The following is a 15,396-nucleotide window of genomic DNA, read 5'->3' on the forward strand; positions in this document are numbered from 1 at the left end:
ACACACACACACACACACATATGATAATCTAAGATATAGATATATATACTTAATATATATATATCATGATAATAAAGGCATAACGTCCTATTTTGGGATCAATTAGCTACTAACAACCAAACGAGCAAGATGGGCCGAATGGCCTCCTCTCGTTTGTAAACTTTCTTATGTTCTTATTATATGTCTGCAGCCTAATATTCTACTGGTGACACAAAAGTTTTGGCCTTGCCATATATACAAATAATATTCGAGTACACAGCCTAGTGTTGTACTGACATCTTCTGTACCGCACATGGTCTTCAAGCCAGTAATCTGTGACACCTGCTTGATGTGGGAAATCCGAGAAAACCCAGCGGAGCTAAACCAAGTGTGCGTAAAGTGCCGCGCGATCCAGGATTTGCATAAACTAGTAAGCATGCTAGAAATGGAGCTGGAAGAAGTGAGACAGCAACAAGATCTTGAGGAACTGGCACACCCACAATTCATGGAAGTCTGCATCACCCCTAACAGACTGAAAGCCACCAGGGAGATAGAAGGTCAGAACAGCAGGGTTCAGGTAGGCAGAAGCAGGGAAAAAAAGAAACTTCGTCAAACACAACCACCAGAAATCAAAACAACCAACAGATTTGAATCACTTCCGAATTGTGATGAGCAGAACCAACAACAACGAGAACGAAAGGAACAACATCCAGGACCCTATTGACAGTGGTGACCAGGCAACAAAAAGAAGGGAGGTCATGATGTTTGTTGGGGACTCCATATTGAGAAACACAGCAAGTTCAATTCGCAGTTTGGACCCCCTTACTACAACAGTGTGCCTTATACACGCATCGGATCGGAGCCCGGAAGATATTCCAAGCACATCACTGAAAACGTGGACAGGCTCCTAGAACGAACAGGAGACGACCCGGTAGTAGTCGTCCACATCGGTACAAACAACATTGGAAGAGACAGACCAAAATCCCTGCAAAACAAATTCAGAGAGCTAGGAAGGAAATTAAAAGAGAAAACCAAAACTGTGGTATTTTCTGGTATACTACCCGCACCTTGCAAAGGACCATATGGACAGCTGGAAATAATAAATCAAAACCAATGGTTGAAGACGTGGTGCACACGGGAAGGCTTCACCTATCTTGATCACTGGACCACATTCTACAACAAGGACTATCTGTATAGACGGGATGGACTGCATTTAAATAACAAGGGAACTAGTCTACTCGGAGAAAAGATCCTCGAGCAGGTTCGGAAGCATTTAAACTAGAAAGGAAGGGGGGAGAAATCAACAAAAAAAACAGAAGGGAGACCGCATCAAAACAAGAACAACAACTCAGGTAAGACAACCATTAAATGTATTTATCTAAATGCTAGAAGTATCAGAAACAAAATTCTAGAACTTGAAGCTACTGCACTAACAGGTAACTATGATGTGATAGGTGTTACAGAAACTTGGTTGTCTGAGAGTGATGGGGACGAATATAATATTTGTGGGTATACACTGTATAGGAAAGACAGGCAGGACAGAAGAGGAGGAGGGGTAGCGCTATACATAAGAAACAGTCTTGAAGCTCAGGTGTTAAACCTGGACAAAGAAAATAAAACTGAATCAATATGGGTCAGAATAACAGACAAAAAATTCAAAGGGCATAATAATAGGAGCATGCTATAGACCGCCAGATTCAGACGGTGAGCAAAATAATCTGTTATACAATGACATTAGAAATGTGTGTAGCAAAGGAGAAGCCTCGTACTAATGGGGAATTTCAACTTCCCCCATATAAAATGGGAAAACCCGGTGGGTAGCACGAAGGACGAAATAGAAATGGTGGAAATGACAAATGACTGCTTCCTAACACAATTTGTCAAGGCACTGACTAGAGGGGAGGCATGCCTTGATTTAGTCTTTTCAAATAACAAAGACAGAATAACTAAAACAGAGGTCAGAGAACCACTGGCAAACTCAGACCACAACATGGTCTCATTTGAAGTGTTTTTTAAATCCCCAATAGTAAAGACTAAAGCTAAGGTTTACAATTTTAGAAAAGCAAACTATGAAGGTATGAAACAGAGACTAACAGAAGTAGATTGGAGTAAAATAGAGAAAACACCCACAGAAGAAGGATGGTTGTTCTTCAAAAACGTAGTACTAGAGGCGCAAAACAATTATATCCCTAAAGTAGACAAATCTAAATGTAAAACTAAATTGCCAAAATGGTTTTAATAGATCAATTAAAAAAAATATTCAGCGAAAAAAGGCACTTTACAGAGCATTAAAAAAGGACCAAAAAGAAAGTAAACAGAAAGAGTACACAGAACTGCAAACGCAAGTCAAAAAGGAAGTTAGAAAGGCCAAGAGAGAAATAGAAATGAACATTGCTAAGGGGGCTAAAACCAATTCCAAAATGTTTTTCCAATATTACAACAGCAAGAGAACATTCAAAGAGGAGATTAAATGTTTAAGAGATAAAAATGGCAAAATCGTAGAGGAAGAAAAAAAAAATAGCAAATATGTTAAATGATTACTTTTCACAAGTTTTTACAAAGGAAGATACTGACAACATGCCCCACATGTCATCCAGTTCCTATCCAGTTTTAAATAACTTTAGCATAACTGAGGCAGAAGTGTTAAAGGGACTAGGAGCTCTTAAAATAAACAAATCCCCTGGGCCGGATGAGATCCTCCCAGTAGTACTCAAAGAAATGAAAGAAGTAATTTACAAACCGCTAACCAAGATCATGCAGCAGTCTCTTGACACAGGGTGGTACCGACAGACTGGAAAATTGCAAACTTTTGCAATTGCAAAAGTGTAAGGTACTGCACGCAGGAAATAAAAATGTACATTATAAATATCATATGGGAGATATTGAAATTGGAGAAGGAATCTATGAAAAAAGACCTAGGAGTTTTTGTTGACTCAGAAATGTCTTCATCTAGACAATGTGGAGAAGCTATAAAAAAGGCTAACAAGATACTCGGATACATTGTGAAAAGTGTTGAATTTAAATCAAGGGAAGTAATGTTAAAACTGTACAATGCACTTGTAAGACCTCATCTTGAATATTGTGTGCAGTTCTGGTCACCTCGCTATAAAAAAGATATTGCTGCTCTAGAAAGAGTGCAAAGAAGAGCGACCAGAATTATTCCGGGCTTAAAAGGCATGTCATATGCAGACAGGCTAAAAGAATTGAATCTGTTCAGTCTTGAACAAAGAAGACTACGTGGCGACCTAATTCAAGCATTCAAAATTCTAAAAGGTATTGACAGTGTGGACGCAAGGGACTTTTTCAGCCTGAAAAAAGAAACAAGGACCAGGGGTCACAAATGGAGTTTAGAAAAAGGGGCATTCAGAACAGAAAATAGGAGACACTTTTTTACACAGAGAATTGTGAGGGTCTGGAATCAACTCCCCAGTAATGTTGTTGAAGCTGACACCCTGGGATCCTTCAAGAAGCTGCTTGATGAGATTTTGGGATCAATAAGCTACTAACAACCAAACGAGCAAGATGGGCCGAATGGCCTCCTCTCGTTTGTAAACTTTCTTATGTTCCTTACTCGGGAGGAAGCAAATGCATTTGAAAGAATTACAATAGATCCACAAGATAATCCAGTATCAACAGGTCCCATTCCTGTGCCCCGATGCAGACTAGCGGTACCGCACCGTCCTGCCCTTGCCAACTCCACCTCTGCGCAGACTCCAATACAGACGCCTTGCAGCGCTTACACGCATTGAGTCATGGGATAGATTGTCCTATTTACTATTTACTTCCTTCCCACCGCACTGGGTCGCACCGTAGTCTCGCGATATCTGGCGCTTCGTCTCGGGTCAGGGTTCCGCTGTTTTCACGTTCCCGCCATCATCTCTTGCTGCTTGGAGCTTTTTCCACCAGTATCAACAGTAAAAACATACAGCTACTGTTGGGTTGGGTCTCGACGTGAGGTGAAGAAATATTAATTAATTTGTTAAAAAAAAAAAAAAAACAAAAAATATATATTTATATAGAATCATATAATAGATATATATATATATTATATAATATATATATATTATAACCCTAAGTGTTGCCATAGTATACTTTAGGTAATTCAGGTAAGGAATAGTTCTGGGTTTTTGGATTAATGTGGACCTTTTTTGCGGATGACAGGGAGGTTGTCAGAAAACCGGCCCTGGATTGATTGTTTTGTATTCGTGTTTATATTTAAATGTATTGTTACAACAATCTCAATAAAACTCATCATCCAGGAGTAATGTCTATTTAAAAAAAACATAAACGTTGTAAACTTATTATCCCACCTTGCAGCCATAAAAATGGTAATTTTACTATAACAGCAAAGTTTCGAATGATATTGTGCATTTACGGTGTTTATTGTTGTTCTAGTTCGCTTATACCATATGTACTTCCTCGTACATTTTACTTTACAGTGCTTTCACATATTACACTTTGCTATGAGATATCTATATATATATATATATTATATTATATATATATATATATATATATATATATATATTATATATGTATATAGATATATCTAATATATTACTAATGAATTAAAACTAGAACTTTTATTTTGTATCCTTGTGTTTATTTTGGTAGACTGAGGGGAGTGTATTCTGAAGAATATTAATGTTTCAGCTGTGTACCTATGTTAATCTATAAAAACTACGCCGAGGTTCTAGCTACAGTTTTCACAACGGTGAATTTTTCAGTACAATGTATCTTGGATTTCATTGTGTATTTTATTCTCTATTTTCTATGCAAATTATCCATATTATTGTGCAGTTGACCCATAATGTTTACTTTAATTGTGTGTATTATGTAAAAGTCTCTCCCTGGATATAGAAATGCAATGTAATCTGCATCCTGACCAAATCAAAATGTTACATTGTTTAGTATAAAACTACAGCTGTACAACTGCCCAAATAATCTTGGGGACCTAGTCTTCACTGTTTTTGATATTGTATCCTCCTGGATTCTTTCAGTTTGAGTGAAATTGAAGTTTTATTATTCTTTGTGTCATTGTAAAAATTGTAATAAGTACAGTAATGAACAGGGATATAGTGATATAGTTCTGTGTTTTCTGAAATTATGAACAAGGAACATACACATTTTCCTGAGACCTGATAATTTGAGATTTCAGTCACCACTGACTTCCATTCTCTGTATTTTCTAAATTAATATTAGGTCCTCTTTTGGGACGAATTGTGGTGTCTAACAAGCTGTACAGATGATAAAATGGGTGAATGGGAGTTTTGCTTGAATTGCAGTTGCCTAAATGTAATCTGTCCTTTCTTTGTGACTTCCAGGTTTGATGGTGAAGTTATTAATGATCTAAAACCTCCTTGTCTTTCTGAGACCGGAGTCTGTAGCTGAAAATCGAGTTGCTTGTGGCAGCCATGGCAGCAGCAGCGCTGAAACTATCGGGCAGTGTGAGGGTCACGAGCCTGCAGCTGGGCACTACGAAGTGGAAACAGGGAAGCTTTGAGATTATTGAGAAGGACACCAAAGTGAATATGTTAGTACAGTTCAGCAGTGCTGGGATACCAAAGACATATCGGGTAAAGCTCGGGTAACACCTCGGAGGGAGGAGGGTTTCAAACATTTTGTTAATGTTTTTGTCAAAGTTGTGTAAGTTAATCAAAGTGTTTCTGCTTTTCCATGCCAGCTGAACCAGAACGTAAAAAATGTGATTTTGGTGCCTAACCAGCATCTGTGCCGGCTTCAGGTGATCTTGAAGGAATCAAGCATTCTTGTCATTGATAAGGTACCTCTTGTCATGGCCCAGAAATTTAAGGAGTGCCTGGATAAATTGAAGCAGGGGAAACATACAGGTAGGTTTGGCTTCCAATGCTAGTTTAATTAAAAACTAAAGAGGTCTAGGAATAATTTTGCTGAGTGGCTATGCAATTTCAGCTCCATATAATGTCAATAATAATGTGTGACTGATGCATTTGAAATTGCAATATTCACAAAGATATTTTGTCCCTTGTAAGTATTCATAATGTTTTTTACCTGCTGCTTACCCCATGCTGTGTTTTTTTCTAACTCCAGACTACAATAGTGCCCAGCACTGAATAACATGTATTTATTTTACCAGGGTGGAAGGGATCAAATGTTCAGGGTTATGTGCTATGAAGGCAAAGCCTAAAAAGGCTAATCTAAAGGTGTAGAATCCAGGACAAAATGGGATTTAAATGATTCTGTATGCCATCAAACCAAATAACTCCCTGACACATTTTATGCCAGCAGTTTGAACAGTAACCACTCATTTGTATTATTATATTATGTATAGTAAGACACTGTACATTATGTATGTGCGTATGCTTATTCACATGAAATACATACAGTATTCATACAGTGACTTAACTCTTTGTCACCCTAAGTGAAGTATTAAATTATGATCAGTTATATAAAGTTTGGCATTCATTTAAATATGTATTTTGTTCCATACTAGCTGATGCCTATTTCAGTACAGAACTAAGGACTAAATTCTTAAATAATAGACCCTGAACTTTTATGTTTGATTGTCTCTAGCTTTGAAGTCATCCCAGGGATCTGTCAGCTTTGGAGGTGTGCTTGGGAACAGATCCATACACAAGGAGTCTAGCCAGCAGTTGCCTCCTATAGAGAGACTGGTATGGACTGAATGCTTTTTAGAGGGATGTGGGAGTGGGTGGGTGAGGAGTGGTGGTTATTATCATACAATTGTCTTCATCCATTACTGTAAAAGAACAGTTAAAGAAGTCCTCTGTTGGATACAAATCCATAAAGGCAGGCAATGTCACAGCTGGCAGGCGGGTTGTAAACATGGAACAAATAATTAAAAAAGTGAAATGTGGATTTTTTGGTTGTTGTTTGTTTTATAAAACCAGCATCCACCATAATATGGTTCAAGTCTGTTGGCCACTTTTCACGATATGGAACTCTGTGTAATGAGTTATTCTGTTCCTTAGACTCCCCCAAGAAAAGTTAGTTTGGACAGCAGGGAAGAGGCTCCAGCAAGGAAGCTTCTGGGCAGCCCAAGTCAAAGGTTCTCTACGCCTGCCCGCACTGGGATCTCAGAGAATAGGTATTTCAAACTTTTTGTAAAAAATATAATTGACAAAGTTTAAACAATAATAATTCAATTATTTGCTTTGCAGTGCAGTTGAAAGCTTGGTTATATGGTTACAAGTGTTGAGTGCACATCAAGGGAAGTTATGATGGTTTTGATGGTGAGACTGCACATGGAATACTGTGTTTAGTTGTGGCCCTCACACTAAAAAGAACTTCGCAGGCCTGGAGTGAGTCTAGCAAACCACAACCAGACTAATCTCCGGTCTGAAAGCTAGGCGTTATGAAGATAGGTGGATGCAAATTAATCAATGTAGAGTGGAACAAAGAAGTATAAGAGAGGTACTGATTTTCCGCGATTGCGGAATCACGGATGGAATCGTGGAATTGGCATTTTGGGAATAGAATTCTGCTTTGGAACTGCACCTTTTTAAAAATAAATAAGTAAATAAATAAACCTTGCGCAAACCATCTTACCACTGTTAATCTCCTATAAAAAAAAAAGGATTGCTTTAAAAATTACACTACCCAGAAGCCCAGTGATGACGCTTGTATAACATTTTTTTGTATGTTATTTGGCTCATTGGATAATGAGAAAACAGGTTGTTTTGTGGGCGTTACGCTGATGGACTGTCCCTCTCTGCAGTGGTGCTGCCTGTGTGCTGTGTGAGTTGAGTTGCTTAAAAATATAACTAGCTGTTTTTTGAGTTCTGTGGAATAATATTGAAGTTTGTATTTACAGAAAAGTCAAAAGTACCTGAAAAAACGAGTCAACCCCCCTGATTTAAAAAAAAAAAAAAAAAAAAAAAAAACAAAAAACAAAAAAAACCATTTTATGTATTTATTTATTTTGTTATCACAAATCCGTTACCTCTTCACCCGCTTAACACAAGGAACGGTGATTGAGGTGAAACCTTACTTTATTTTTATAACTGATTTCAAATTTATCATTCACTCCTTAATACAAAGTACTCAGAGTTTTTAGTTTTTTTTTTTATTAGTGTTTCTGTAACATGGCGCTCTCAAAATTGAAGATTCAACAATTAGTGGACCAATAAATACTTATTTATTTTAACAACTCAGGGTTCTTCCCAGGAATTCTGTACAGCCGAGCGGCAGAACTTTTATAGCCGGTAGCACTTGTAATGGAAAAATAAACTTGTCTTACCTTAAATGTATAGTACGACAAAGAATTTGAATAATGTGTTGTCTTTTGTTGACTGTATCTGATTGCGCTTTTTTTATGTTCTACATTATTTTTCATTTCTGTTTTTTATTATTGTAAATGACAGTGCTTATTTAGTCACTCTACGATTTGACTGGGGAAAGATAACGTAGGTTTATTGGAGATGGTAACTTTTGCACTTCCTTTTAGCTCAATTATTGATCTTATTGCTTCATTTTAATTGTTTTCAGGGCATTTTGTTAATGCATGTCTATTTTAGTTTTTCTCTGTTCTACATTTTTTTAATTCAACTGTTCATTTTAATTTTTTTTTTTTTTACAAAACAGTACTCGCACGTTTGGTCACCATCATAACTGTTGCATGAAACCGGAATGTAATAATCCAGCACGCGCTGCACTTAAGCATTTGTGTGTCAGCTGACTGTTCAGCTAATATCCCATCACAACTTTATTCTTAAAGGCGTACAGCCTCTATATATGAACCCCCAATATTTCTGACAAGCACCTGGGTACGTATTGTTACGACATCACAACAAAAGGAATGTGCTTTTTTTTTTTTTTTTTGGGGGGGGGGGGGGGGGGTCCATATGTAAGCTATTATGTACTATATATCACCTTACAGTACAATAATACGAAGAAAATGAAATACCCCAAAATAATCTCAATATTTTTATATAAAGTAGCTGGCGCAAATATAGTATTACTCGGTGGATTGAGCAACTCCCCAACTTATTTTGACCCCCTGCATTCATTGTCACTTTTTGCTTTAAAAATAATTGGTCATTTTTTTAGCAGGCATTTAACGTTTGTCTCTGAAAGTGCTTAACACAGAAAACCCACCCCTTCAACTCTCTGATTGGTTAAATGCTGTATCAAGACATAGCACAGCTATGCAGCAAAGGTCTACTAGAAGCAAAATCAGTCCTTATTGTTAATTCCACAGTAGCATCTGCAAGACAGGCAGGCGGCAACAGCCGGGCAACTCGTCCAGCTGAAATGGCCTGGGGAGAACACTGCTACTGTACCAAATGCAAAGCCAATGTGTTTATTGTGCAATGAATGTGTGTCAGTAGTTAAGGAATACAATATGAAAAGGCATTTTAAGGCATATAACTTCGTAAGTTATACTATTAATGTCACATACATTTTAAAATGTTTTTAATGATACTCCGTTAAATGTTCACACTGTTCTATTAAAATACTATTCATATGGTAAAATGTGTAAGTCAATATATGAACATTCTTATATAATATTGATTATATTGCTTAAAAATGTGCAGAGTAAAATACTCTGGCCTGCATACTCCTAACGTTTTTTCCAATCTGGCCCCCTTAAATTTGAAAAACTTGTTGAAGAGCCCTGCTCTAACTAAGGCAACTCTTCTCTGTCCAGGGTATACGAGAAACACATGCAAGCAGTTTTAAAGCAAGTACAGAATAAACCAGTCTGCGTTGTTGCAGATGAAACTACAGATGGGAGAGAGAATTGTCCTAAACATTGTATTTAATTTGTAATTTTATGAATATTATAGATTTTTGTAGTAATGCCCATCGTTTTTGACTATTCTGTATATTGTAATGCCAGCAATAAGCAGTCAACAAATAAACAAACCTACAATACCTTGTTACTAATGGACTGCTTAAAGAACTGTTTTCCTGAAAACTACTGTATCTCAGGGACTTAAAAAATAAATATAGATTTTTACTGTAAAAAATGTTTGTTCAAATTACGCTGTAATACATTGGTAAAAACTGAATTGTTCATTTTGAACAACGGCAAAAAACAGAATTGGTGCCATTCCCAGAATGGGAAAATCAGGAGCACTGCTCATGTTAACTGATGGCAGATTGTGCCAGTCTTCATGCTGATGGTCGATCAGTTTATCCCGCAGGAATGAGAAGAGGAAGCGGTTGCTGACCCCTGGCAATGAAGTGAATGAGGACTACCCTAAAGAGAACGACTCTTCCAGGTCTGGCTGGCTTTGCCTCTTGCTTTTGTAGCCTTTACTGCCCTGTGCATCTACCTGTAGCAGTTGTTTGGGAAGTCAGATCATAGGTTGTTATAGTAATTTTGTACAAATATCTCCATTTGAGAAAAAACTTCATATCTCCATTGTTATATAAATTATTTAACAGCACACTTACTGTAAACTGTATTGGATTCTATTCAGCTGATCTACACAGAGGATAACAGTACATTTGATTGTGCTTGTTTGCATTCTTTTCTTATTTTTGTAGTTGTAGTTTGGCAGAAAATTGGCCTTTGGTTACGTCATACTTTAACCCTTTTGTGGACGCCTTATTATAATTCTGGTTGAATTAGAGAAATGACTTAATTGCATGCAACACAATGTTTTTTTTTTTTTTTCAAATTACCATAAGTCTTTGTCAGAATTCAGACAAAACATAGTTAGTCGGGTCGATAAACCGGAAGCAATATTTTTTTTGATTTGGTAGTTTTAATAGATAGTTTTGGCGTTTTTTAGTTTTTTTTTATTGTTTTTTTTAGTTTTGTTTTCTGTCAGGCGATTCGGTGATCAAAAGTCCACTTTTCTGAAATCGTACTAAATCGCCCAAAATGTTCATAAACCTCAAAAGAAACGAACAACATATGTACTGTATTGAAATATCAAAAGGACAATGTTTCATGTTCACTAAAGCCCCAAGCCAATAGCATTTTTTTTTTCTTCTGCAGTGTAGCATTTTATAAAGATATGGTTTGGATTACTGTAAACCATGGCTTCAAAGCACACAAATTACTGGAGAGCATGCTAAATCACTCTACATGACCAAGAATTCTACCTACCCGAAAGAAAAACTATTTGTGCAGAAGATGTTATTGGGGTGACAGAAGGAGAAGATCATCTCTCAGTTGACAGACTTCTAGTAAAGAATCTGAAGTATACAAGCCTGCGCACCCATCAAACAATTTTGTGTAAAATCAAAACCATTAATGGTATTTGTAAAATTGTTCGGATCCTCGTTCCTGAGGGTTGTTTTAAGGAGGTCTCACAAAATTGCACTTTATTAGGAAATAAACAGTGAAAACATTGTTTTCTTAATCTTCAGACCTTTAGGGTTTTTGTAAGGTATCATTCTGTACCAGGGGTATGCAATTTTTGTCCAAGGAACAAAATTCTAGAAAAATCTACTTGTCCTTGCCCCCTCACTGTCTCGCAAAACACACACACACACACACACACACAAATAGAATATACATTTTAGATTTAGCTTTTCTATTAAACAAACAAAAATAATAAACTATTGATTTTAAAACTCAGCATTACTAGAGAGCATAATAAATTACTTTACATAGCCAAGAATGCTTACTGGTCTGAAAGAGAAAATATTTTTTTACAGAAGATGTTGATTAGTTTACAGATCTATCTGATTGCGAACTTCTTCACATTACACACCGTCGAACAATTTGGTGTAAAATAAAAACCAGACACAGTACTTATCAAGTTCTTTCTGATCATACTTCCTGAGAGTTGTGGCTACCACTGATGCTGTCACAGTTTGTAGGTATGAGCGCACTAAATTACACTTTCTGGAGATACATTTTAAAACTTATGTTTTACGTTTTAGTGTATATTTCATCAATGTTATTGAAAATATTATTCTGTTAATCTTCAGATTCTCAGCTGTTTAGAAAGGTATAATATGGTATACTTTCCGGTGGATAATTGTCCCAATTTACAAGCCGAATTCATGTTATGTCAGTGAGACAGGCCTCAAACAGGTAGAATGTTTGCATGAGCTGAAGGGTTAAAGGATTGGATTCTAAACTACATTACCCAGAAGAACAGCAATGACGCTTGTTTCATACGTTTTGGTTTCCTATATGGCCATTGGATATAGAGAAATCCTTTTGTTTTGTGAGCATTTCAGTGGGTGTTGTGCTCTGTCTCGCAGTGCAAGGTTGTATTAAAAATAAATAAATTAATTTAAAAAAGTAAATCTAGCTTTATAAACCTACTGCCAACCACATAATTAAGTAGCTGTTTAAAAGAAATTGCTAAACCATTACATATAAAATAGTTTGACTGTTTTTGTAATTTGTACACCTTCGCTATAACAAACCTGTTGGAGTTCAAGCCTTTTTGTTATATCAAGGGGTTTGTTATAGCGAAAGGACAACAAAAATGAAGGATACTGTTGGAGTAAGTTAAATGAGATGAGATTGTGAATACAAATAGCATTACATGTACAGTGCCTATAGAAAATGTAATTATGATTCCTAGGACATGTCATCAGGTAAGTGCATTAAATTAATAATAATGCATGCAATAATAATACAGTAATAATACAAGCACTCTTCATTTATTCATAATAACAGAACTAAAACAAACAGTTTTCATTGAGAAATACCCATTTTTTATACCCATCCCCTGATCTGTGGCTTTCAACAACTTTGTCCTGGAGTTCTTTTGAAAGCACCTTGGTGCTCATAGTTGATTCTTTTTTGAAATGCACTGGGAACCTGCAGGAACTGCTGAATTTATCCTGAAATCGTGTGAATCACTACAGTTTAACACATGTGGAGGCCACTTAACTTGGTGTGTGATTTTGAAGGTGATTGGTTACACCTGAGCTAATTTAGGATTGCTATTACTAGGGGGTGGACACTTATCCAACCAAGCTATTTCAGTTTTTATTTAAGTAATTTTCTACAAATTTCTAGAATATTTTTTTCACTTGGAAGTTGTGGGGTAGGATGTGTATATAAATGAGAAATATTTTAAATCCAGGCTATAAGGCAACAAAAGATTAACTTTTTGAAAGGGGGGGTGTAGACTTTCTATAAGCACTGTACCTTTTCGTCTCATGTATGCAGTATTCTGCCTTTGCTTCGTTAAAGAATTAAAAAGCAGTACAAGCAAAAATCCTGAATTGAAGCTGAACTTTTATTTAAAATCAATCTGACATGAATTGTTTCAAAGTGCACCAAATCTTAATCCAACATGCAAAAATCCGAAACTGAGCTTTTGTTCCAAATCTGAAAAGTTCATCAGATCTACGTTTTGTTTTTGACAACCTGTATTCACAACAGATATACTCTTGTTACTACTTTTTTCAAACGATCAATATAGTTTCCAGCTTTCTTGCAACATAAAATGATTGTTTTGGAGGCAGTTACACAGCACATGCTTTTTATTAAGAGAAGAGAGTTGACTTCACTGCAGAGGTGGTGTCCCATGCGTACAGACTGGGATGTTGACAGTGTGTGTTTGTTATCATTTTTTTTTTTTTTTTTTTTTTTTTTTTTTTTTTAATTATTTGGGGGTTCAGGGGCCAGGCTCATTATAATGAAGGGCATTATAGCAAGGGTGTATTGTGTTAAATATTAGAGCTGGCAGTCAAACTTTACTGAGCTCCTACTTTAGACAAAAGGCAGTGTAATAGTACATTAATTTAAATACGTTTGCTGTGTTGTGTGACTATATTTGTATATTCTTGATATATTTTTGCTTTTAAGTTTGAGTTATGCATTTTTTAGTTTTGTTTGTATGGGCGAGACATCTGCAGTGTAGTATTTTCAGGACCTTGCGTGACTCCCTAGAAATCTACGGGAGTTTTTCTAGAAACAGAATGTTGTGACAACAGATGAAAAAGAAGTACTTGTCCGACGGGCAAAGTGTCACAGTAAAACTTCTTGTCCCTCCGTGGCAAAATGGCTGCTGATTATTAACAGGTACAGAGGTAATGCAGTGCAGAAATGAAAGACAGAGATTTGTAATCCGATATGGCAAAGGGTATTTTATTTTTGTAATCCAGGTCTGGTGACCTACTAATACACTCCAGTTATACACAGTGATGGGTAAAACACTGAGGACAGTAACGGGTTTGCAGCCATAAAACCGGTATCGCCTACAATATACAAGCACGGTCGCTAGTCCTGGGTGCACACTGTAGTGCTCGTGGTTGGTGATACAGTTTATAGAGTGACATTGGTGTAGTGCTGTCCTGGACTTAATGCTGGCCATTAGTGACAGCTCCGTAATGTGTAAGCCTTCTATAAAACACAAGTAACAGTTATAGACAAGACTAACAAAACAAACACTCGCAATATTTTTACGGGTTACTGCACAGGTTTTTCCGGGTTATATCTCGTAACCAAAACGAAGGAAAAGATTCTCCGGCCCCTATATGCTATCCCGCATGACCCCCCCCCCATGGTAAACGATTGCAGCTGCCTTTATTGCTTGCAGCTGCTACCTTTTTTACCTTCTAGGTCAATAAATTCATGCAATGGAGTCTCGCCGCCTTCTAAGCTGGCCGACTTCCCGACCCTGGAAAAGAACGGTCAGGCTTAGTACCCTCACAGGTCAGGAGGGAGATTTCCAACCAGAACTTGTTATATTTCCGTCACACCCTCACACAAATTTTGTTGTCCTGGTCGCCTGGCAATATGAATTGCACACCCCTGTTGTATACTTTTAGATGAGTATTTGCACTGATACAAGTCATGTCAGGCAGACCTGAAAAGGGTAGAATTTTCACGTTTTGGGTGTGGCATCAAAAATGTTTCCCAAGTGTAAATAATCCCCTTATTAACGACAATTAAACTACACTAGTATACTACAGTATATCTGTTCATTCAAGAACATTGGTATCATTTTGTATTTTTTTTTCTTTTTTTTGTAGTAATAACAAAGCCAGCACAGACCTGGCTCGCAGCAGGTTTCTGACGAGCTTCAAAGACAAACAGCTCAGCCTAAAACAGGGAGAGGAGAACAGGAGCCCAGGTTTGCATTCATTCTTATTTTCAGTCTGGCACTGAAAGGATGAAAATATAATGCATCACACAAACAAAATCAAATCATTCGATTAATTAAATGAGCATGAGAATTTATTTATTCCCGTTATCTGAATGTGTGTAAGACTTATAACATCCACTTGAATGGTAACACAAGCCCTCTAGCAGAGAGCATGTTGCCTTATACCTGGTTGTTTATGTGGAGTTTGCTTGTTTGTTTTATACTTTGAAGGGACTATGCCGCTGCAGCCTTCAACATTCTACAGTAGCAGATCTGCTTCTAAGGACTACTTGCAGGGGAATTTAGTTTCTGACAGGTAATTGCAACATGAAATATTAATGCAAGAAACTAACTAATTCCTGTCTTTGCCAGAGTTGATTCATCTGACACATGTCTACAC

The 15,396-nt window shown here is 36.9% G+C and overlaps 1 protein-coding gene across 4 annotated transcripts in view; it reads left to right on the forward strand.

The window, feature by feature from the left end:
• Positions 1 to 3,829: 3,829 nt before the first annotated feature.
• usp37 (ubiquitin specific peptidase 37) overlaps positions 3,830 to 15,396 on the forward strand; it is a 33,925-nt gene continuing 22,358 nt past the window's right edge. Inside the window, exons 1-8 of one of the 4 annotated variants that reach the window (XM_041264316.1) lie at positions 3,830 to 3,935; positions 5,304 to 5,555; positions 5,663 to 5,828; positions 6,532 to 6,632; positions 6,951 to 7,066; positions 10,116 to 10,205; positions 14,884 to 14,984; positions 15,228 to 15,312. In XM_041264316.1, coding sequence (XP_041120250.1) covers positions 5,394 to 5,555; positions 5,663 to 5,828; positions 6,532 to 6,632; positions 6,951 to 7,066; positions 10,116 to 10,205; positions 14,884 to 14,984; positions 15,228 to 15,312 — 821 coding nt within the window. In that variant the 5' untranslated portion in view covers positions 3,830 to 3,935; positions 5,304 to 5,393. Of the gene's footprint in view, positions 3,936 to 4,052; positions 4,086 to 5,303; positions 5,556 to 5,662; positions 5,829 to 6,531; positions 6,633 to 6,950; positions 7,067 to 10,115; positions 10,206 to 14,883; positions 14,985 to 15,227; positions 15,313 to 15,396 lie in introns of those variants that run through there. The other 3 variants (XM_041264318.1, XM_041264317.1, XM_041264319.1) reach the window with 3 other exon arrangements.

Source organism: Polyodon spathula, chromosome 11 (assembly GCF_017654505.1).
Source record: "Polyodon spathula isolate WHYD16114869_AA chromosome 11, ASM1765450v1, whole genome shotgun sequence".
Lineage (NCBI taxonomy): Eukaryota > Metazoa > Chordata > Actinopteri > Acipenseriformes > Polyodontidae > Polyodon > Polyodon spathula.